At 40.9% G+C, this 23,022-nt stretch overlaps 1 protein-coding gene across 2 annotated transcripts in view; it reads left to right on the plus strand.

The window, feature by feature from the left end:
* The first annotated feature begins 537 nt into the window (after positions 1–537).
* The window catches only part of Cog6 (component of oligomeric golgi complex 6), a 40,998-nt gene continuing 18,513 nt past the window's right edge, over positions 538–23,022 (plus strand). Inside the window, exons 1-12 of one of the 2 annotated variants that reach the window (XM_057757256.1) lie at positions 538–717; positions 2,040–2,183; positions 3,497–3,568; positions 5,303–5,361; positions 7,164–7,275; positions 9,219–9,301; positions 9,643–9,713; positions 11,574–11,667; positions 16,465–16,593; positions 16,670–16,761; positions 19,364–19,428; positions 21,930–22,021. In XM_057757256.1, the coding sequence (XP_057613239.1) occupies positions 565–717; positions 2,040–2,183; positions 3,497–3,568; positions 5,303–5,361; positions 7,164–7,275; positions 9,219–9,301; positions 9,643–9,713; positions 11,574–11,667; positions 16,465–16,593; positions 16,670–16,761; positions 19,364–19,428; positions 21,930–22,021 (1,166 nt within the window). In that variant the 5' untranslated portion in view covers positions 538–564. Of the gene's footprint in view, positions 718–1,543; positions 1,581–2,039; positions 2,184–3,496; positions 3,569–5,302; positions 5,362–7,163; positions 7,276–9,218; positions 9,302–9,642; positions 9,714–11,573; positions 11,668–16,464; positions 16,594–16,669; positions 16,762–19,363; positions 19,429–21,929; positions 22,022–23,022 lie in introns of those variants that run through there. The other variant, XM_057757257.1, reaches the window with a different exon arrangement.

Here is a 23,022-nt window from a genome sequence, read left to right on the forward strand (position 1 = left end):
TTGCAAGAAAGCAAAGTTCCTTTTTTTCTGGGCTTTTACATGTAGGGTTTATCGGATTTCTCACGGTTCCGAATCGCCTTCAAATCTCAGATAAAAGAACAAGTCCTTGCAAGTAACCGTCTTGCTTTTCATTTCTTTTTTCTTTCTTCATTGTCTTCTGCATATTGTCTTGGCCCAACAACGTTTATTAAGTCCTTTGTCTCAGTGCACACAGTAGATTGTCCAGCGCACACCAGAGGCCCTAGCCCATACTTTACCTTCCAGATGTTTTTCAGAGGGATGAATTCAGATAACGGAATTTAATTAGAATCAGTTCTGTTGACCACGTATGCCAGCTACTGGTTTCAGCGTATTTTACATCATTAGTTCGGCATTTTTTAGATTCAGATTCCTGAAGTCCCTTCTAGTACCTACGATTTCTTCTCCCCTGAATGTGTCCTCACCTCCTCCTAGGATTTTAAAGGAAACAACCGGTCGGGTCGCAGCGCGCATGCTCCGCCGGATGTGCGCATGCGCGGGCGGGTGCACACGCGCAGTCCTTCCATTGCGCCGGGTCTGTCCGCAATGGCGGACGCCGGCGGAGAAGTGGCGGCGGTCCCCGCCTCCGGGCCGGCCGACGGCCTCAGTAATGGAGCTGGCGCGACCCCCGCGCAGCCCAACCACCCGCTGTCGCGCAAGCTGCACAAGATCCTGGAGACGCGGCTGGACAATGACAAGGTAACCGGAGGGGGCGGGGTCGGGGCGCCGGGAGGGGCAGGGAGACGTTAGCTGTGCACCGGTGTTTGTGCGCCGCCCCTGCTGTGCTCTTTACACGAACACCTACCCGCACAGCCTCCCCGGCCCTTCTAGAAGAGACCGGCAGCTCTTCTCCTAGCTGGCTGTCCCTTCCGCAGCGTTGAGTAGCCAGGCATATACGTGGCACACACGCACACGTAAAGCGAGAGCTGTAAAGCGGTTGCATAAATACGTAGGTCAAGTGGAAATAAGCGGTCAGCAAGAATTTGACTCTTACGTATTTAAAAACAATCCTTAAAATGTTGACTGAAATGTAAAGCTCAGGACTAGATAGGATTGTGACATGCTACAAAAAAAAAAAAAAAATGGATTGAATAGGATAGCTTGGGATAGCAAGCCCGGTGTTTGAAGAAGAAACTACAGAACACTTCCCAGAACTCAGCCTTAATCCCGTAAAAACAAACCGGAATAAAAACAACGTCGTGGTTGTTGATTTGTGTGGTTCACTGCCAGTCTGATCAATAACAGCCTTTTGAATCCCGCTGAGACGACATTACACCAGTAAGAGTGCACAGCAACTCCAAAACTGCAAACCCTGCTGCAAGGATTGATCAGCACAAAGAGCTCATTTCTCCAGCCCTCCAGACTGCCTGACACCAGAGCAGCGCTCCAAAATTTGAATGAATTGAGCTGTCAAGTTTTGCCTCATCCACCCTATTTATCTTCACTTCTTCAAACATCTCAACAGCTCTTTTGCAGGGAAACCACTTCCATAACTAACAGAATAAAATGCTTCCCAGGAGTCCACTGAATCCAAAACATAGATAGATGTTTGTATTACAGAAGTATTTCTCATTGGCAATAATGTGTCAGTTGTAATGGTTCCTGTTTTAATTAATGAAGGTGTTTGAACCAAGTTACGATGATTTAAAATTCACTTTCCAAAATCAGTTTCTTTTGCACCAACCTAATATAAACGTCCATATTTTTATCTCATCATAAGGTCCATTTTGTTGCTTCAGTTACCTAAATCTCTCAGGATATATACTAATTGCATACAGAATTGTCATCAAAACAATTCTGCTGTATAATACCTTGTACATATTTGATTATATGTTATATATAAGTATATTGTTCCTGCGTTCTGAAGTAAGATTGCTGTTTAGTAATTAGAAAGATGGACTCTATTGGAGTCGTTTACTGGAAATGAGTCCATTAAACATAATTTCACTGAGCTTTGACCAGGTATCAGGAACCGTCTGAAAGTCAGCCCTGGTGATTTTCCTCTGTTGTCCCTCATGCAGGAGATGTTGGAAGCTCTCAAGGCACTTTCAGCTTTTTTTGTGGAGAATAGCTTGCGGACTCGGAGAAATTTACGTGGCGATATTGAGCGTAGGAGCCTGGCCATCAATGAGGAATTCGTGAGCATTTTCAAGGAGGTGAAGGAGGTACGGAAGTGCGTTTTGCCTTTATGGGGAGCTATGTGTTTGCTATTTTGATAAGTTTTTTAACATTAAATTGCAATGTTAGCTGACAATGTAATGTGGTCAAAGAGAAACCAACATAACTTCGTTTTTATTTGAATTATTGTGATTTCTGCATTCTTTACCTCTATTACAATGTTGTAATGTTTATTTTGAGAAATTATCTTAGGAAATTGTAACTTTTGGTCTGTTTTGTTTTGTTTTTTTTTTTGAGAGAGAATTTCTCTTTGGCTGTTATGAAACTCACTCTGTAGATCAGGTTGGCATTGAACCCACAGAGATCTGCCTGCCTCTGCCTCTAAGTGCTGGGAATAAAGTTGTGCAACACCACCACCCAGCTAGGAATTGTAACTTCTTCATAAAAAAAATAACATTTCTCTGAATGGTTTTCCATAGGAAATATTTTCCCATTTCATGCACTGCTCAGATGATCTTTTCTTCATTGGAGATTGATTAGTATTGAGTTACTTTTGTTATCTCCTAAAGTACATAAGTTTTTTTGTTGTTGTTTTGTTTTGTATACAGTGTTCTGCCTGCATGTATGCCTGCATGCAAAAGAGGGCACCAGATCTCATTACAGATGTGGGCCACCATGTGAATGCTGGGAATTGAGCTCAGTACCTCTGGAAGAGCAGTCAGTACCTTTAACCTCTGAGCCATTTCTCCAGCCCTCAGCACTGTGTGTTTTAACTTTGTGTAGGCATCTTTGAAAAGTACAGGTTCATCAGAGTTGTTAGCTATACATCCTTTCTATTCTTGTCTAAAATTTAAGTTTTCATTTGCTTAGAGAATTCCTGACTATCCTGTGTATGTTGTACATTTACTATTTTGTGCTGTGATTTTTTTTCTTTTTTCAATTTTAAAAATTGACAAAAATATATATACAATTCTACATATACATATAAATTTGAAGTAAATATAAATTTGAAGTGGTTGGGTCTAGTTAATATATCTATTACCTATGTAGTTATTTTTATGTTGATGTATGCAAAATAATATTCATCTGATAAGATATTTTTGATTTCTATATGCCCTCTAAAAGAAGTGGGCCAGTTTCTTTACACCTTTATAACAGTAGATATTCTTTTTAATCATTTCCAACTTGAAATCTGGATTCTCCTTTCTTTCATTACAGATATTTATTATACATAATGATGGATTTCATAAAGATCTTTTGTTATGCTTTGACAAAACAATAGAAACTATGGAATTTGGCCTAAAAAGGTGAAATGTCTTTATGTTATGTACATAGTTGATACTATTTTTTCCCCTTTCAGGAACTCGAAAGCATTAATGAAGATGTTCAAGCCATGAGCAGCTGTTGTCAAGACATGACAAGCAGGTTACAGGTGTGTCACGGTGGCTGGGTTTCAATGAAGCTCCTGGTAGAAGGTTTCAGAAATGTCAGGACATCTAACATGTATGTAGGAAGTCTGTATGTAAGTGTCATAGTTTTAAAAGAGCCCAAACACATAAATGAATGCCCTTGTGTTTCTTTTTGTGATGGCTTCTTAATATTAGTTAACTCCAAGAGCCTTTATATTTTGTCTAAGCTGTGAAGAGTTATCTGTAGACTGTTGGTGAGTCTTTGAGATCTCTACTGCCGGAGTCCAGCAGGAACAAGTTCTTCAGGAACTTGTAGCAAATACTTAGAGGAAAACAGCAAATTCTTCAAAAATATAAATTTCTATACACAAGATTTATCATAGAATAAAAATACAGATTTTTCCCCAGGTTCTCTCTAGCTGACGGTTAGGTCTGTACAAGGTAAAATGCCTTCATGTTAGACTACCGAAGGGTACAAGTTAAGCTTTAAGGGAAACTATGAAGCAGTGCAGGCATTTGGAGACACTGTTGGACGTGGAGACTCAGTTGTAGTGGAGTGTCTAGAGCTGCCACGTTCAACTGTATTCCTAAGAGTCAGTGGCACACTGGACCACGGTTCAGTATTTCTTGAAAATATCTCTAGAGGTCGGGTGCCATCATTCTCCGACAGGATGTTTAGGAAGCAGGAAGACAGAATTCCAACTGAGAATAGACTTTGCAGGAAGGAGGTAGAGGCCTTAATTGCCTCCAGATCCAGAGAGAGACCTGATCCACAGAAGCTGGATTCTTCAGTGTACTGTTACAGCATGAAAATGACCCGTTCCCTTGAGATGCTCAGTCTGGCTTCTCTTTTAACTGCCTGACTCCCTCTGCTCTGCGTGTTGCTGTCTGTTACAGTGTACTGTACGGTGTGCACTGGCTGACTCTGCTCTGCGTGTTGCTGTCTGTTACAGTGTACTGTACGGTGTGCACTGGCTGACTCTGCTCTGTGTGTTGCTGTCTGTTACAGTGTACTGTACGGTGTGCACTGACTGACTCCCTCTGTTCTGCGTGCTGCTATCTGTTAGGGGGCACTGTACAGTGTGCACTCACTGGAGACTTAGTTTGTTCATAGTTCTGGCTCAGTGTCTTTGCATGACATGGACTCTGTGTCCCTCCCATCCTTGGCCATTTGTTTTTTCTTTCATTGCTGTTGCCCTAAATTTTTTATTACATTAATTTGTGTATTATTTTGTGTGTGTATCCGTGGTATATGTGTGTAAGTTGGAGAACAATTTTGTGAGTGTTTCTCTTCATTTACCATGTAGGTTCTGGAGAGCAAATGCAAGTCTCCAGGCTTGCAACCAGGTCTATGTCCAGTGCCTGTGTCTTCCAGCTCTGGAACTTTATTCCCGTCACCTACACTTTTGTGCCCTCTGTGGACCAGTGATTTAATTCATAGCCCCATTTAGAGGTCTCATGGTGTGCAGCTCACAGGTCCACAACTGAAGCCATGTTCCTGCCCTCAGATTGCTCTCCCAGTACTTTTGCTTTGCTAAGAAACATGCAGATACTATCATCTTCTGTGTTCTAGCATCATGCACGTGTTGAGACCTTTGAGGGAGCGCCTCTTGTAAAGACAGCTCATGAGCCTTGAAATATCCATGCCAATTACCTGGGCCTTTTGAGCTCTTTGCCATTTGTCCAGACTCCAGGAAGGGTAATACTAGTTTAATGTAATTATAATATACTAAAGTTCTCTGTATTTATAATCCCAGGCAGCAAAAGAACAGACTCAAGATTTAATAGTAAAAACCACTAAGCTTCAAGCGGAAAGGTAAGTTTTTCTTTATACAGTCACCTCCTTATTAATGAAGATTAAATGGAACGTGGTAAATAATGCTAAGTCAGAATGAAAGTAATCCAAAGTGTGATTCGAGGTTCACAGAGGACCTAAGTTTCTAAATTTTATCTATAATTTTAACATAAAAAATCATTAGTTTTTAGAGAATATTTCTGTTTTGGAGTGGAGATCACTGGTATTTGGAATCAGTTGTAATGATAAGGCATGTGATCAATCAGGATGGTAGGGACACCATTTTAATGAATGAAACCACGGGGAGACTGATTCTCCTCGTGCCTGATAACTGGTGCTAAAGAGAAGTCGAAAATCAGCTCCAAAGAAGGTTGTCAGTAAAATTGTTAATTTCTGTTGTTTCAAGGAATTTTATGATGCTTTGTGATTACTTTAAACCTGTGAAACAAGTATTGATGCTTTATCTAAAAATTAAAACACATTAGATGACTTTTGGATAATAGCACATACACCTTTTAGCTCTGTGTAGAGCTAAATCCAGGTATTTACTTCAAACACTAATGGAACCCCTTAATTAACTACACAGAGCCACCATGCCCAGCTGTATATCCATCACATATACAGCTCCAGATCCAGGCTTCACATACCAGGAGTGTTGAGTTGCCGCTTAGGCAGCTCTGGCAGTGAGTGACTGGCCTTTGGATGGAAACCCTTCCAGTTCCATGGTCCCTGCAGGCTGCCTTCTAGTAATGCATGCCTTCTCCTAATTGCCGGCTACCCCACTTATGTTATGTCCAGATTGAAGAGTATACAATATTGTTTTTATTGTCAAGCAGAAAGAGTGGTATATTAGGGTTCTCTACACATAGAAAGATTTATTAGAATGACTTACAGACTGTGGTCCAGCTAATCCAATAATGGCTGCCTATGAGTGCAAGTTCCAAGAATCCAGAAGTTGTTCAGTCCACAAGACTGATGTCTCAGCTGGTAGATGCTGGGATCCTGAAGAAGTAGACTGTAATATCAGTGAAGGGGTGGACTTGCTAGCAAGGCGAGAGCCAACCGGTAAAGAGAGAGCTTCCTTCTTTCCCATCCTCATATAGGCTGCCAGCAGAAAGTGTGGTCCAGATAAAAGGTCAAAGATCTGGATTAAAGGTGTGTCTTCCCACCTAAAGGTCCAGATTAGAAGTGAGTCTTGCAACTTCAAATGATTTAATTAAGAAAAAAAAAAATCCCTTACAGGTGTGGCCAGTTATTTGGGTTTAGTTGATTTCAGATGTAGCCAAGTTGACAACCATCACAAGTGGCAAGGCCAGAACAGAGACATGACTTTTTTTTTTTTTGACTTACAAGCTCTTGACCTCTCATTCTAACATAAATTAATTCTAATGAAAAAATAACATAAATTCTAAAATAAAGACGAACAGAACTAACTTTTGTTTGCTATGTATTTCATGTGAAAGCTTTTAGGATATATTAATGACTAAGAGAAACTGCTTGAAATCAAGAGCACATCTCTGTCTTGGAAAACAGCCTTTGTAAGAGGCTATGTAAGTTAGTAATACAGGTACCATTTATGAATGTATTTCTTCCTTTCCATAATGAGCAATACCTTTTACTGCGTTCAGACCTGCAGGGCCAAGCAGTATCAGCTGGCTCTGTCGCCGGCATGCCTGATGAGCTTGGTCTTGTGCCTGCTGATGGTCCTGCAATGTCTGAGGTGAAAGCAAGGCTTTCAGAGATGTTGAGACTCTTTCACTAGTCAGCGATATCATTTGCTTTGTAGTACAAAAGCACAATCTACTTTATTTTTCTTGTTATAGCCAAAGACTAGAAATCAGAGCTCAAGTAGCAGATGCCTTTTTATCCAAGTTCCAGCTGACTTCTGACGAGATGGGTCTTCTCCGAGGCACAAGAGGGGGCCCTGTCACTGAGGTGCGTGAGCTAGCTGTTTACAGTGTAGCAATTACAAATGCTACAGAGAAAATGAGATTTTAAAAGCTAATTTTCCCATCTAAGTTTGAGGCTAAGGCATATATATTAATTAGTTTTTAGTTTTTGTTTATTTCGAAGTTATACATGTTTTTTGAAGTCAAAGTACAACCTAACTAAAAAAACAAAAACAACAGAAAACCCTCCATTTCCCTTTTCCCACCTCTGCCCTTTGTGAACTAGTTCTACTTGTTAACTGCTCCTATGCAAACTGTATTTATAGATCTGTGTTTAAAAGGATAGATATTCTTTATTCATTCTGGTGTGGTATCACACGCCTTTAATCCCAGCATGCTAGGGACCAAGGCCGGTGAACTCTTGCGTCTGAGGCCAGCCTGATCTACAGTGGATGTTTCTGAAATGGAATACAGGATTTAGCCTGTTACATCACCTCTTTCCGTGTAAACAATGCGTATCTATGTTTTCTTTATTCCCGTTTTGACTGGATAATAATACATTGCTTACTTCCATAACTTCTTGTCTTTCTGAAGTTGCAATTTGCTCCTCATCTTTTTTTATGCTTTGCCACACTTTGCAAACTGAATGAAAGAATCATAAAACCTCTCAAAAGGCTATTCTCTCTCTCTCTCTCTCTCTCTCTCTCTCTCTCTCTCTCTCTCTCTCTCTTTTTCCTTAAAGACATCCAGTTTGTCCAGAAAGAACTTTCTGTCTCCTAATTCCTAAAGCTCCGGTGTATTCTTCCAGCTGAGTCTTGTCTGTTTAGTGCGCATCTTCTATTACCTCCTGGGTGAGGGAGCACAGGTGCCCATGGAGCAGAGACCACAGCAGTGATTGCAAGGTGGCCCTGCTCCTGAGTATCCAGGCTTGCTCTTCTTAGATGTCTCAGTCCATCTGAGGCTTACAGTCCTCTAACTTGGTGGTGTGCTTGCTGAGGGCAGGGACTTACTTAGTCTTCACACATTTTCCATTGCCGGTAACTAGCATACTGTTTGTTACACTTTCCATATTCCTCAGCTCAAGTGGGATTAAATGGGAGAAAGGGGATTTGAGAACTGGGTGTGGCTTGTGAGCAGGTACTGAGGAAGCTAGCTTTGACCCTGACAAATAATTAGGCACCAGCCACATTTTAACAAAGGGCCACAAGTTCCTCTAGTCAGAGTTAAGAACAACTCCATTTAGCCAGCAGGGACTTTCTTCTAGCTTCAGAGAGACTGGGAACTTTTGACTAAATGTCTGACCATGGGGAAAGGACTTTCTCAGCACCAGACCCTCCATTATAGAATGTTGCAGTTTTTGTATGGCTCAGTTTATCCAAATACCTAATGCTTAAAGTGAGCAAAGACGAAGCTGGAGAAACGCTACTGTGAACCTGATTAGACCTTAGGGGTTTAGAAATCTTCCTTAGTTATCAAGCATGTGTCACTCGCCTAAATTTTCCAGCATCTTGGTGGTGCTTGTGTGGGAGTACGCAGAGTTATCACGCTTTATGTTTCCACGATAGCTGGGATTTTTTCCAAAGAATTATTTTATTTTTAGAAGCTGCCATTTTATACATTTTTATCCTTCAGAACCTACACAGAATTTCCCAAAGGAAAAGGCATAAGGGAACACATGAAGGGAATGAAGGTAAAGGGTGCTGGAGAATTGCGTCAAAGTCGAAATGCTGCGACTTTGTCAAGCGGCAGTAGTCGCCAAGCTCTGGATTGATGTCGGTCTTAAATGTGAAGAAATACCTATTATGCTTCCTTAACAATGCAGCTGACTTCACTAGACTTACGACAATAAGACTTTACTGGAATGGGCAGAATTTTGTCCCATCTTTGTAGTAATCTTTTATTTCAGAGTAGTGTAGTTTTCCTGAAAACACAAATCTTTTTTTAATTTTAAAATTTTTAATTTAAATTTTTAAATTTTTAACTTTAAAGGACTTTTTCAAGGCATTAGGAAAAGTGAAACAGATTCATAATGATGTCAAAGTTCTACTGCGAACCAACCAGCAGACGGCGGGGTGAGTAGCTGCTTGGCAAGCCAATCATATTGCTGCTTATATATGTTAACTTTTAGAGTCATTCTAGGTTCTTTATTCTCTGAAATAGGAATTTAATCTTCATTGCCTTTGGGAAAGGTGGAAGTTCATAGCCTTATATATTTGACTGAAAGAAGAGTTGGAATTAACTGATGGAATTAAAATTTGATGTTTATTTAATTGTAAAAAAATTGAAAGAAATCCATAAAATGATAAAATGTTAAGGGCCAAATTGTCATGTAATTAGACATGAATAATTAGATTCTTAGCTACAACTGTTGACTAAAGTTTGCATTGTAATAACCCTTTGATTTTCATTTAAGTTTGGAAATTATGGAACAGATGGCCTTGCTTCAAGAAACGGCTTATGAAAGACTTTACCGATGGGCTCAAAGTAAGTGGGTTTTTTTTTTTTTTTGCATACTAATACTTAATTTCATAAAATTTCAGTTGGCCTTGATTTGGTTTCTTGGAAAGTATTTGTATATGTGTGTGGAGACCATGCATGTGTGTGCAGGAGCTCACGGAGGCCGGAACAGGGTTGGAGCCCCTGGAGCTCCAGTCACAGGTGGCTCTGAGCCTCCCAGCGTGGGTGCTGGAGACTGAACTGAGCCCTGTGCAAGAGCACCGTGGATCTTATCCGCTGAGCCCTCTCTCAGTCCCTAGTGGGTATTTTTTTACAAAGCAGAGCAAACTTGACATGTTCCCACACCGTGTTTATGTTTTGTCGGGAGCCTTGCTGAAGAATGGGGTAAATAAAGAGAGTGTATCTTCCCTAAAGGAAAGCCACAAAGAGGATGTGCCTGCCTTAGAAAAAATAATTGAAGACAGCATTTGATTGGGCAGCTCTTGCTACTTATGCAACTTTAGTGTTACAAATGATGAATTAACTTTCAGTCCACGGATAATTACTGCAGACTTTGAGGTAGAATGATTAGTGTATCACTTTAGCCGTCCAGGCGGAAATCAGGCATGGTTCTCACCTTGTCAACATTACAGTGTTGGAAGGGCCTGTCACGTAGCTCCTCTCCTTCCTTGTCCATCTGTTGGACTAGATGGGTTGCCTGCATTTGTGAGAGTGAAGTCTTGAGTTTTCCTTGCTCACTAAGGTTCTCACTTGCTTGTTTGTCATGTGATTCGACTTTATCACTGTCTTCCATCTTTAAAGCCCATGTATCTGGCCAGTTCACTTTCACTTTCATCTGCCCATTTCTTATTTCTAACATATTAATGGCATCCTCTTCTATTTTAGGGCTATGGGGTTACATTGAACTTACTTTGGCAGTTTGAAAATATTTCCCAATATCAACGTTTTTTATTTTCAACTCATCATCAATGTTTCTTTTGCCACGTAAGGTGGTAACATTTACAGCTTCCGGGAACTTGAATGTGGGTAGCTTCAGAAGTTATATTGCCTGAACACAAGAGTCTTGTGGTATGTCTCCAGTGTTAACTCAGGGCATGGAAGTCTGCAAGATAGACTATAATATTGTGCTTTTAAAATGTTTTAGTGTTTGCACAACAGCGTGTTAAGTCAGAGAAGACTGTTAGGTTGGGCAGTAGTGGAGTGTGAATGTGCAGTATGTTAGGTATTACTAGTGGATCGGGGCAAGGGCTGGAGTTAATCCAGATAGCTGGCTGTGCCTGCCTTACACTGTAGCAGATGCCTAGTCCTTTGCTCTGTTGGTTTAAGGTCTGGACTTCTTGTTTTTCTACCTCTTCTTGTTTATATGGTTTGCTGCCATCTGGAGTGTTACCTTTGTCCATGTCCTAGTCTTGTCCCAGCCTTCAAGAGTGCTGGAGGGTCTCTGTGTCCGCTGGAGCGGTCCACACCCGCTGTGATGCAGTGGCTAACTGTCATGTATTTGACTAGGTGCTGTTTTGTTAATATTACTTTCTACATGTTTGTTTTGTCCTTGCGACTGGACTCAACTTCCCCAAAGGCATTGCCTCAGTTTTCTTTGTGCTCCCTTAATGTCTAAATTGGTGTTAACCAGCTGTGCAGCCTCGGCTCCCAGGAATGGTTATGCCAAGTTAAGGAGCCTCAGTATTTCTCAGTCATTGTGAGCCAGGAAATGAACCACAACTGTGAGTCTGAAAGACTGGGAATTTCTACGTCCTCAGTTCTTTGAACATAGTAGGGATTTGCACGCACTTTATAGTTAAAACTGAGGCATAAAATAAAATAGTGATTGCTTCTGAAGAGCTGAAACGTGAACAGATAGCGGAAGTTATAATGCTGACTATATTCCAGGTGAATGCAGAGCATTGACCCAAGAGTCCTGTGATGTGTCTGCCGTGTTAACTCAGGCCATGGAAGCCCTGCAGGACAGACCTGTCTTATACAAGTAAGACTTACTGATTTGTCTTAGATTATTGTCTTGATTGTAGGAGTACGAGATTCATGTCTCTGTGATGCTCAGTGATGCCTCACTTCTTTTCCATGTGTGCTATTGGAGCATCAGGTTGTGTGAATGCTGCATGTAATTAAGGGAAGACCATGGGGTCCTGCGGTACGACTCTCTCTTAGTTATGTGTGGCAGACAGGTAGCATAGCCAGTTTGCCATCTAATTAACTCCCTTGGAATTGTACATCACTGAAACTCCATAGCAGCACAGCCCTGGGAGAATGCAGCTATATAGATTGTATAATATAGTTACTCTGAGATGAAAAAAGAATAGACACAGTCTGGTCCATCAATGGGCATTTTTAAATAAAGGTCCAGGTCTTTGATCTTGTAAGTATGCCATCTAAGATCTTCATATCAATGCTTTGGGTAGGAACCCTATGCCTTTTCATTTGTTGATTTTTTAATTCTGTATCTTAATGTAACTCAAAACAAGAGTCAGTGCATTTTTAAAGCTCTAGAGCAGAATGAAAGCCAGCTGTAAGGACATCAAGTGTTGATACTGTGAGAGATGACTTGCTCACAGTCACCTGTCCTAGAGACCCTGGGAGGGTCCCCTTTCATCAGTGTTTGAAGTATTTCTCATGGTTACGTCACAGAACACGAATGCCGTGCCGGCTGTGTGAAATGACAGCATTGCTCTTGCTAACTTACAAGTACATGTTAGAGAGTAGGTCCTGTTCTGAGTGCTAGTGATGAAAACATCAATTGACCGCTTCTCTCAGGTTCCTGTAACTTTGGAATATCATATAAACAAATGGATTATAATCGGATGTGTCTTTGGTAGTCTAGTCTGAATGCCGTGTTCCAGGTGCTTTGTGGCCCAAGTGTCCCATGATAGGAGAGGAGGATGACCTTCAGGGTGCCTTTCCCAAGGAAAATGGTATACAGTGAGTCTCAGGTTAAAAGGTGTTTTCTGGGAGGGGGCAGAATATTCTTCTTTGAGGGGGTAGTGGGTGTGAATATATGAATTGGTTGGGAAGGTGTGAACTGGCTGTGTGTTCATGTGTATCTATGGCAAACTGGTGCTGACTGTTGATCAGCGGCTTTACAGTCCCATCGTCCTGATGGTATTGGCAATGATTGTCAGAGACCTGTAGTCCTCAGACGTGTGCTTGGTTTTAAGCAAGGTTTGCTTTGGCTAAAGATTTATCCTTGTCCAGAAGCTGATCTATTTTGGACACTGATGATTTCCACGCAAGCACACAGTGTGTACTGGTAATATCAAGCTGGCCTTCCACTACCCGCATTCAGTTCCTTGTAGACCTTGCTTCAGAGCAAGTGTTTTCAGAGGGGGAGAATTATTTTCACAGTTTGCTAAATTTGGCTATCTGTCTGGCTTATTTTGCTTACAGTGACATCTTCAGTTCTACCCATTTTGCTGCAAAGGGAAAGGTTTCATAGTTCATGGTTATTAACACTCTGTGGTACATACGTACCAAATTTTTAATGCATTCATTTGTTGTGGGCACCTAGACTGATTTATGTCTCAGAGGTCAATATTGGGTATCTTATCGCTCACTTTATTCATTATTGCTATTATTAATGTTGGTTTGTGACAGGGTCCCTCACACTCAGCACGACCAGCTGGCCAGTGAGCTGCAGGGTCCTCTGTTTCTGCTTCCTCAGAGTTGTGATATCAGGTGTGCACCGTCATGCCTGGCTGTTTACATGAGTGCTGGAGACCTAACCTTACCCTCATGGTTGTACGGCAGGTCCTCTAGAACCCCAAGTACTGAGCTTTTAGAGTGGATTCTTGAGTCAGGTATCTCGAACATGCCCTTGAGCCTCCGTGAGCTTTAGTTTCTAGGTAGAATGAGGATATAACAGTGCCTGTTGTACGAGGCTGTGGAGAGCCTCATTCCATTAGACATCACGTAATGTTAGACATTTCCACAGAGGGGAGGCAGACATCTGCTACGGCCTAAGCAGGGCTCTGTGAACCCAACAGGACAGCAGAGGGAAGCTCCGAGGCCCAGTGAAAGGAGCAGAGACTGAGAGGGCAAGCACAGGGGAGGGATAGCGGCTGCAGGCTGTCGGGGGTATTTGGAGGGCGGGTATTCAGCAGGCTGTGGTGACAGAAAGAGAAATCTTCTGTTCCTTATGTGATCATCTACCTTCGTGTCTGTCAGGTTATGGGGTGCTTCCCATAGCCAGCAGGTGGCAGTGTCTGAACTTCATGTCAGCAGTGTGCAGGTATCACAAACAAGACAAAGTCAATTGAAGTCCTGGAGAAAGCTGCCTAGCTCATGTTTCTTAGTCGTTATAACTGGAATTCTAATGTGTTACATTAATAAACGACTGTCCCTATTATTTTTCATTGTCAACTCAACACAACCTGGGACCACCTAGAAAGAGAGCCCCAGAGAGGAATTATCTCCATCAGGCTGGCTGTGGCCATGCCAGGGTGGGGTGGGATTATTGACTGAGTGGGAAGACCACATGGATGCACCATTGCACACTCTGGGTGTGAACTGGGTGTGAACTTGCTGGGTTGAAGCAGCCAACGAGGCAGCAAGTGTGCAGCAGGGTGCATCTTTGTGCTGGGCTGTGGACATGCCGTGACTGCTTCCAGTCCTGCCGTGACTTCCCAGAAGTGATGGGCTGTGAGCTAAAATAAACTTTCGCTTCAAAGTTGCTGTTGGTCAGGCTGTTTTTATCCCAGCAACAGAAATGAAACCAGGACAGATAATTTTTTAAAATCTGAGTATAAATGGAAGTTTTTAAAACAAATTGCTGATTCTTCACTGTTAGTAAACCCAAAGAGTACAAGTTACTTTGGGGATATGGCAACAAACCCATCCATTTTTTTTTATGAATTTGTATTTCATTCAAAAAAGGAGATTCTATAATATTCTTTTGTTTGTTTGTTTGTTTTTCAAGACAGGGTTTCTCTGTAGCTTTTGGGGCCTGTCTTGGAACACATCCCTTCTTCCACCCCACACTCCCACTCTGGGGAGGGGGTAGGGCCTTACTATGTAGCCCTGGCTGTCCTAGAGCTCACTATGTATAGACCAGGCTGGCCTTGAACTCACAGAGATCCGACTGCCTCTGCCTCCCAAGTGCTGGGATTAAAGGTGTGCGCCACCACCACCCTGCTCACAGTATTCTTTTAATTTGCCTTTTAGAATATGTATGTATTTTGAATATTTACTCTTATAAAAGCTACATTTTGAAATTTTGACTTTTGTTGGGAAAGTCTTTAGTTTTCTATGTCTCTGAGACAGATGTTCCATGTCTGACTACTTCATGTTGTTTTTCTTAAGTTATATTTTTCTTGTGGGATGATTTAACATTAAGTGAGACTTCATGTTATTATACAAGTTAAATCCCAGTGTTTGCCAAGCCTTTAGAACACCAAGTAGACTCACTTGTCTCTGGAATCATGGCCTCAGTCCTAGAAACAGTTGTTACCTTACTATATATGGGGCCTAGGAAAGGAAGATTGAATTTTTCTGCTTAAAAAAGGTGAAGGTTTGGGGGTGTTGTTATAATAAGTGTCAGTCATTGGATCATCCAGGAGGTTTTAGTTGGCAAAATTGCCAGAAAGATTTATCTAGGTTAAACGTGTGATTAAAGAACACATAGAAGAAAATAAACACAAACCGTTTGATTCTAAATTGTCCTAAAGTATAGAAAGTAAGTGTGAGCATCTGTGCAGCGTAGCAAAGCTTTGCCTGATGCCTGCATTTCCCTCCCTCTGCTACACTGCATCTGCAGAATGTCAAAACTAGAGTGAGCAGTCCTCAGAAGAGGGCCATGCCCTAGGAACTACAGCTGTCTGTCCTCACTCCTCCCTTACAGTAGGAAACAGTTTAAATAATAAGAACATCCAGCAATGTTCCTGTGTTTAACAGAACACGGACTTTTCATTCTGTCTACAGCATAACAGAGAAACCAGTATAGCCTGAGAAAATAATTCTCCTGGACGTCTTGGGGAAACTTGTAAATTCTGTTCGTTAGTTATTGAACCCATTTTTAATATTTAGGCTGGTAGAATATTGTTTGGGGATTTAAAAATTGGTGGTATGGAATCTGCTGACTTTACATTTTTAGTTTTTTGCTGTGTACTTTAAAATTATAACTTTTAATTGGAGAGTATAAAGAATGACAGTTATATTAGGAAACAAGCTTATTCCAGCAGCCCACAGATTCATCCCAGATTGCCCTGTGCTCTAGTTCATAGCTTTCTTTCTCTGTTAGTTCCTCCATTTTCAGCAAGAATGGCTGACTTCTGATATAAGCGAAAAGATATTTACTGTCTATAGATAGCCAGTTAATAAATGTAATATGTCTCATTGGAGTCAAAATAAGCTTTTAAAAATGAGTAGCAATTTTGGGTCAGTATTTGGTGCTAAGTTACAGTAACATAAGGAGAAATTTGTAATATGGGAAGAAATTCTTGGTATTTGGGCTGTAGAATCCTAACCAGCTTCTGAGAAGTGTGGCTTCCTGTGAACTTTGGAGCATCATGTTTTAGCTGCCGTGCATCCAAGCCAGCTGTTCCTATTGCTGCTGCATCTCCTGCTACCTAGTCCCAAGCATTCTTTGTTTGAAGGAGCAGAGCTGGTACCTATCGATTGAATTTCAGTGTGCTCAACTGACTTGTCACTCTTCGTTTCCAGGTAGTCCTGCTTGAGGAGCATGCGCCTGCTGAAGCTTTCCTGATCTTAGGCATGGAGTGAGGAGTCTGTTAGGGACGGAGCTACTTCTCATCTCATGATGTGTTCCCTCTAGGTATACCTTAGATGAGTTCGGAACGGCCAGGCGGAGCACTGTCGTTCGTGGGTTTATTGATGCTCTCACAAGAGGAGGGCCAGGAGGTACACCTAGACCCATTGAAATGCACTCCCACGACCCTCTGAGGTATAGTAACCAACACTAGTAGAGGATTTGATACTTTTCCCTGGGGACATCTGTACTAACAGGTGGTTTCCTGTAGGTATGTGGGGGATATGCTGGCATGGCTCCATCAAGCTACAGCCTCTGAGAAGGAACATCTGGAAGCTCTCTTAAAGCAAGTAACTGCACAGGGTGAGTGTACTAACAGTTATTGCTAATGCTTAATAGAGAAAATGGGCGTGGCTCCTGTGTTTCCATTGCTGTCTTCACTAAGATAAACACTTCACACTTAGATGGCACATAAGCTTCCTGCTGTCCTTACACACACACACACACACACACACACACACACACGCCCTACTTCTATTTAATAGACTTCTGTGCTATTGTTGTCTGTTGCTTAGGATCTGCTTACCTTCTGCTACACTGCTGCTTTCTCTTAAGACATGACTGGAGTGCCCAGCATACGTTAGCTCAGACCAGTGGGAATACAGTGCACAGGCTGAGTGTTCCTTATATTACTGTTATCACTGAGCTGGAATGGCTTGTTTCTGCCACCCAGACTCTTCATTCTCAGGGCACTTTGCTTTGTTTTGCTTTTTTTTTTTTTTTTTAATTACCATAGGTGCTTAAAATGTTAGTTTGGGTTTTAAGTGAGAATAACAGCTATATTCTAGAGGTGCTGATGTCTGTAAAACTTCTAATTTTCTTAGTTGTAGCTTTCTTAAGAGGTATGTTAGCTACTTTTTTGGTTGCTGTGATGAAATTCCCATCAAAAGCAATATACGGTGGGAAAGAGCTCCACTGAGGCAGGCAAGGCATGGGAGGTGGTTGGTCATAGCGGTCTAGTCAGGAAGCAGAGAGAGATGATTCTGGTGTGTCTCGGGCACTCTTGTTTTTCTTCCCATTTGAATCAGTTTGGACCCAGTCCACATTTAGGGTGAATATTCTGCCTAAATTAGACGACTCTAGAAAATGCCTTCACAAAAATACCCAGATACTTGTGTCTTGATTGATTCTAAAATCTAGTCAGATTGATGCAATCAGGCATTACAGGAGACTTATTTTAGAGCATAGGGTTTAGTGTGTAAGATAAGGGTGTTCTGATTTTGATAGGAAGTAGAAGTACTGTTCGTGGTATCACCTGACTGGGTGGTACAGAGTAGCTCATCAGATGGTTTGTGGGAGAAGCCACGTGCAATTTGGTGGTGGCACTGTGTCGCAGGCTCAGCTCTTCAGTATTGAGACTTGATGAAGCATATGTCTTAGATTGGGAAGAAGTTTGCATTTTTTGTTATGTAAGGCACAGTCTGACATAGTCTTCTGTGTATCCCAACTGGCCTCAAACTGTCTTTCCTGTCTCAACCTTCTAAGTGCTGAAATTATAGGCATGAATGAAATTGTACTCATTTTGTTGTTGTTGTTGTTCCTTTGTTACTATTCTTACGCAGTTTTAAAAGAATGCATTTCCAGACTGAACACAGTGGTGCACACCTTAATCCCAGCACCCAGGAAGCAGAGACTGGCAATCTCTGTGAGTTTGAGGCTAGCCTGGTCTATACATAGTGAGCTCTAGGCCAGCCAGGGCTACATAGTAAGGCCCTACCCCCTCCCCAGAGTGGGAGTGTGGGGTGGAAGAAGGGATGTGTTTCCTTGAAGGTGCCTTTAGAACAGTTTATATAAGAGACTGTTTAGAACTTTGAAAATAGATTATTGTTCGGTTAAATTCTGAGCCTGAAGATGAAAATGGTTACCTGTCTGCCTCACCTTATAAATGCCTGGTGCTTGGTAATGATCATCGCGCAGCAATGTCATCTCTCCTGGTGTGGCGTGATCAGTTTTCAGCCTTCTACTCCATTGTATGTTAGCCACTCCGTGCTCAGGCGAGGATCTCCAGACCCCTCCTGCTGTTTTTCCCTGCCTCTTCCGGCTCACAGGGCTCCAGTCGGGTTCTTCACACAAGGGTACTGTAGTTGGTTTGATGATGATGATGATGATGATGATGATTATCTCTTTGGGGGCCCACCATTCAGCTCCCAAATACATAAATAAATCACACAAAGTCTTGTTCTTTCTTATTAATGCCCAGCCTTAGCTTGACTCATTTCTAGCCAACTTTTCTTAACTTAAATTATCCCATTTACCATTTGTCTCTGGGCTTTTATCTTTCTCTATTCTAAATACTTTTCTTAATTTCCTACTCCGTGGTTTGCTGTGTAACTGGGTGGCTAGCACCTGGAGTCCTCTCTCTTCCTTTTCTCATTTCTCAAGCTCCTCCTATTTATTCTTTCTGTCTGCCAGCCCTACCTTTCTTTTCTCCTGCCTTACTATTGGCCATTCAGCTCTTTATTAGACCCATCAGGTGTTTTACATAGGCAAAGTAACACAGTTTCACAGAGTTAAACAATTGCAACATAAAAGAATGCAACATATTTTAGATGGGCAAAGTAACAGCTTCACAGAGTTAAACAAATATAGCATGAAAGAATGCAACACATCTTTGCATCATTAAGTAGATGTTCCCCAGCATAAACAAATGTAACACATCTTAAAATAATATTCTACAACAGGGTTCATTTTGTTAATCATTGTTCATACAAATTATCAGCATTTTGTAGATACATACTGGGTACTAGCACCATTAGAAACATGTCAAAAATTATACTTAACAAAATGTTGCTGTTTATTTTAAATGCTATTCATGACATTTAATTAATTATTTTTGATTAATAGTTCTTAAAACGTATGAGTCAAGTATAACTTGGGAAGAAATAAATGTTGTACTTAATTTTAGGTGTTGAAGAAAATATTCAAGAAGTTGTTGGACATATCACTGAGGGTGTGTGTCGGCCTCTGAAGGTATCTGACCAAAGTACTGACTTGTTCTTAGGAGTTTAGATAAGTTGATAAGTAACAGCTTGAAATCGAGCTACAATTTTGTCAAATTAATACATCACCTAGGCTGATAAAGTACACTTAAACTGAAACCACTGCCTGCTCTCTACAATAGGAAGAGCTTTAGTTTGCATTTATGAACTGATTTTATAGTTTATATTTCCTGTGCCACTGGTAAGCATGCAAGGAAAAGCATTAAATTGAACAACAGCGAATGAGTGCATTTAATGTGTTACCTCGAGCACAGTACCTTCTTCCATTTATCATACTAATAAATAATGTTTACTCCAAATGTGAACATATTTACCTGTTGCCACCCAGGGGCAAGCTTTGGAGTCAGCAGGTTCAGAACTCATTCTGCTCCTGTCCCAGGCCTTAACTTTTCTGGGCTGCAGTGTGCTCCCGTGGGCCCTGCTTGGGTGCCTCCTCTGCACAGTGTCGAGGGCAAAGTGAGGCAGATGAGCTGCATGGTTCCCAGGGCTGCTCCTGCCGCAGGCTCCTCTCCGTTATGACTCCCCTCTACTGTGTAGACGTTACGTTTTACTATTTATTCTTATTATGAACTGAACTTTTTTTTATTATTTAAGAATTTCTTTGGTGTTTTGATCCAGGAAAAAAAAACCTCAGATAACCTACCTTTTGACAGTGTAATATGTTTATAAATTCAAATCTCACCATAACTTGATAATAAGTGCTTGAAATTATTTTATGTCTTTCACTAAATGAAATACATCCTCCAGTGTGATGTTCAGACATTCCTAATCCATATACATTTTACTTGCTTTGTATACTGCTGGTTGTTAAAAAGATTAAAAGAGAGAGTGAAATTAAGCTCTTACCAAATGTGGTGGTGCATACCTATAATGCCAGCACTTTAGGAGGCTGTGGAGGAAGACTGAGTTTGAGAACAACCGGGATAACAAATAAGTTTGAGGCCAGTCTGCACAGCACAGAAACACCCTGTGTTAATACCACCACCCCAAAATTTTATTTTCCTCCAACTTTTCTTAATAGCCAAAACATCTATTATGTTATTAGGAGACCATTAGCTGAATGAATTTTACATTAGTGAGGTAAAGCAAGTAGGTCACTAAGAAAAATATTTATTAAAATGAAAGTTGTGTTGGTTAGTGCTTCTGTTGCTGTGATAAAACAGCATGATCATCAGCAACTTGGGGGGAAATGGTTTATTTTACTCGTATTTTCACGTCACAGTCCATCACTGAGGGAAGTCAGGGCAGGATCCTAGCAGCAGAAGTTGAGGCAGAGGCAGAGGTTGGTACTATGTGCTGCCTTGCTCTCTCTGTCCTTCTGTTTACAATTAACGTCCTTTACAGTTTCATGATTGTGTTAACATTCAAAAAACACCATTTTTAGTGATGTAATACGTAATTATAAGCGTGGGGTCAGCCAGTGAGCTCCAGGTTCAGTGAAAGACCGTGTTCAAAAGACAAGGTTGAGAGTGATAAAGGAAGACACCTTGTGTAGATTGCATGCAATAGTATTCACACCTGCGTGCAGCATGCACGTGTGTGCACGTATCCACACACCAAAAAAGGTGTTCATACAGAAATTGATTATTTTTCAATGTAAATGTCATTCCTTGTCTTATTGCCTCACGCCAAAGAGGAGTCACTTTCATAAACATGCAAGTGTGAAGATAAATTAATTCCCATGAATAGAGAGAGGTCTTTGAAAATGTTACACATACAATATACACATATTTGCTTACAGAGTCTATATCCTGGGAGCACAGAACAGAGAAACGTCATCCTTGAGAGGGCTTATTGAACATGTGCGCACTGTTGTACCAGATGCTGCAGAGATTGGAGTAAGAAACAGTGTCTGTTTAGAAAGCAGGAAGGTGACCGTAGGAGTAGCAGCGTAAGGACAGACAGAGTGGATGGTGTGGGCATCATCAGTAACGAGGGATGCTGACCAAGGAGAGCAGTGGGTGGGAGGAGTTAATTGGAAGATTCCTGGAAGAGTAAGTTCATCTTCATACCGGTAGCCTTACAGCCAGACGGATTTGTTGATATTCACTTATGACTTTACTCTCTGCTAATAGGAACAAACGTGTAATGCAGACAGAATTCTTTCTCTCGTTTTTATGAGTGCTGCTGGCTAAGCATCTGTTCAGTAACGCTGCACTGCTTTTGCAGTTTAGTCTTAACCAGGTCTACTTACACAGTGGTGCTCAACCTCACAGTGGCCCTGCTCTCGTTTCCAGTATTGCCTGCTTTGAGCCAAATGTTGTGGATAGTCACTTTTAAGAATTTGTATTAAAATGTTTATCATATGTTATAATTTAATATACAGAATTTCTTTAGAAAGCATTTTGGGATTACTGCAATAATGAAATTGTTTCAAGTATTTTTATGTTGTTTATACCTCATTATTAATGAAGAAAAGGTATACTTTTAAGAAATAAATGTTCAGGATTTTTTTTCTTCTTGTTTTCATAGGTTCGAATTGAACAAGTAATACTTGCTGAACCTGGGGCAGTTTTATTATATAAAATTTCTAACCTCCTCAAGTTTTACCACCATACAATCAGGTAACTGGATAGTAAATGTGCTTGTGTACCCTGGAGTGTTTCTCTGTATTCAGTACACACTTCTGTTTCCTCTGTGTGTATCATGTAAGACCATGCATGCTCAGTGTTCCTGTATGCCTTGGGGGCTGTCATTCTTCTCCCCTTCCTGTTCCGTGAATCACACACACACACACACACACACGAGAGAGAGAGAGGCATACACACACAGATGACACAGACATAGACACACATACAGAGACACACACATACATAGAGAGGCGTACAATATACATAACAAAATATTCTACAAAGTAAGCCTTGCTGCTTTAGTAATTGAGATCCATGACAGCTGGAGCCATTGCTATAGGTAGAATAGGACATAATGGGTGAACTCTGTTATCTGGGCACCAGTGTCCTCAATTCTTTGTTAGCATTTAGTTTTGCATGAATGATAACATAGACATAGCTTCATCTTCTCTCCAGAAAAGTAAGTTTATTGAATTGGAAATCTTGTGTCTTACCTAAATATATTATAATTGAAATCCCTTCTAATGTATCAATGAGGAAAATAACTGTACATACTTATCTCCTTGCAAAACAGGAGAAATCTCTTTAGATAGCTCTAATAAGCATCTATTTAATAGAAAATTGAATATTACCAGATATGCTAATATAACTATTTCAAAATAGCATAGTTTTATAATTAGTCTTAAATATAATGCTACTTAAGCAGCTGTATAAAGTCTAATAACTAGTTTGTAGATATATTTTTGATAGGTATGCTAGTTTTATTGAAAAGAACTCAGTATTATGCAATCTAATTATCAAATCGGTATGAGCTGTTGATTCTTTCTTAAAATTAAAACCAGACTTTGCTGTGTAATCGGGATGCATGTCTGTTGTGCTGAGAAGACAGTGTTTGCATGTCACAGATGTCAGTCCTGACTCACAGCCTTGCTAGAATATGTTAGGAAATATTGGAAGCGTGGTACAAGTTAACTAAACCTTACCCAGAATGCTTG

This window comes from Chionomys nivalis, chromosome 24, assembly GCF_950005125.1.
Source record: "Chionomys nivalis chromosome 24, mChiNiv1.1, whole genome shotgun sequence".
Lineage (NCBI taxonomy): Eukaryota > Metazoa > Chordata > Mammalia > Rodentia > Cricetidae > Chionomys > Chionomys nivalis.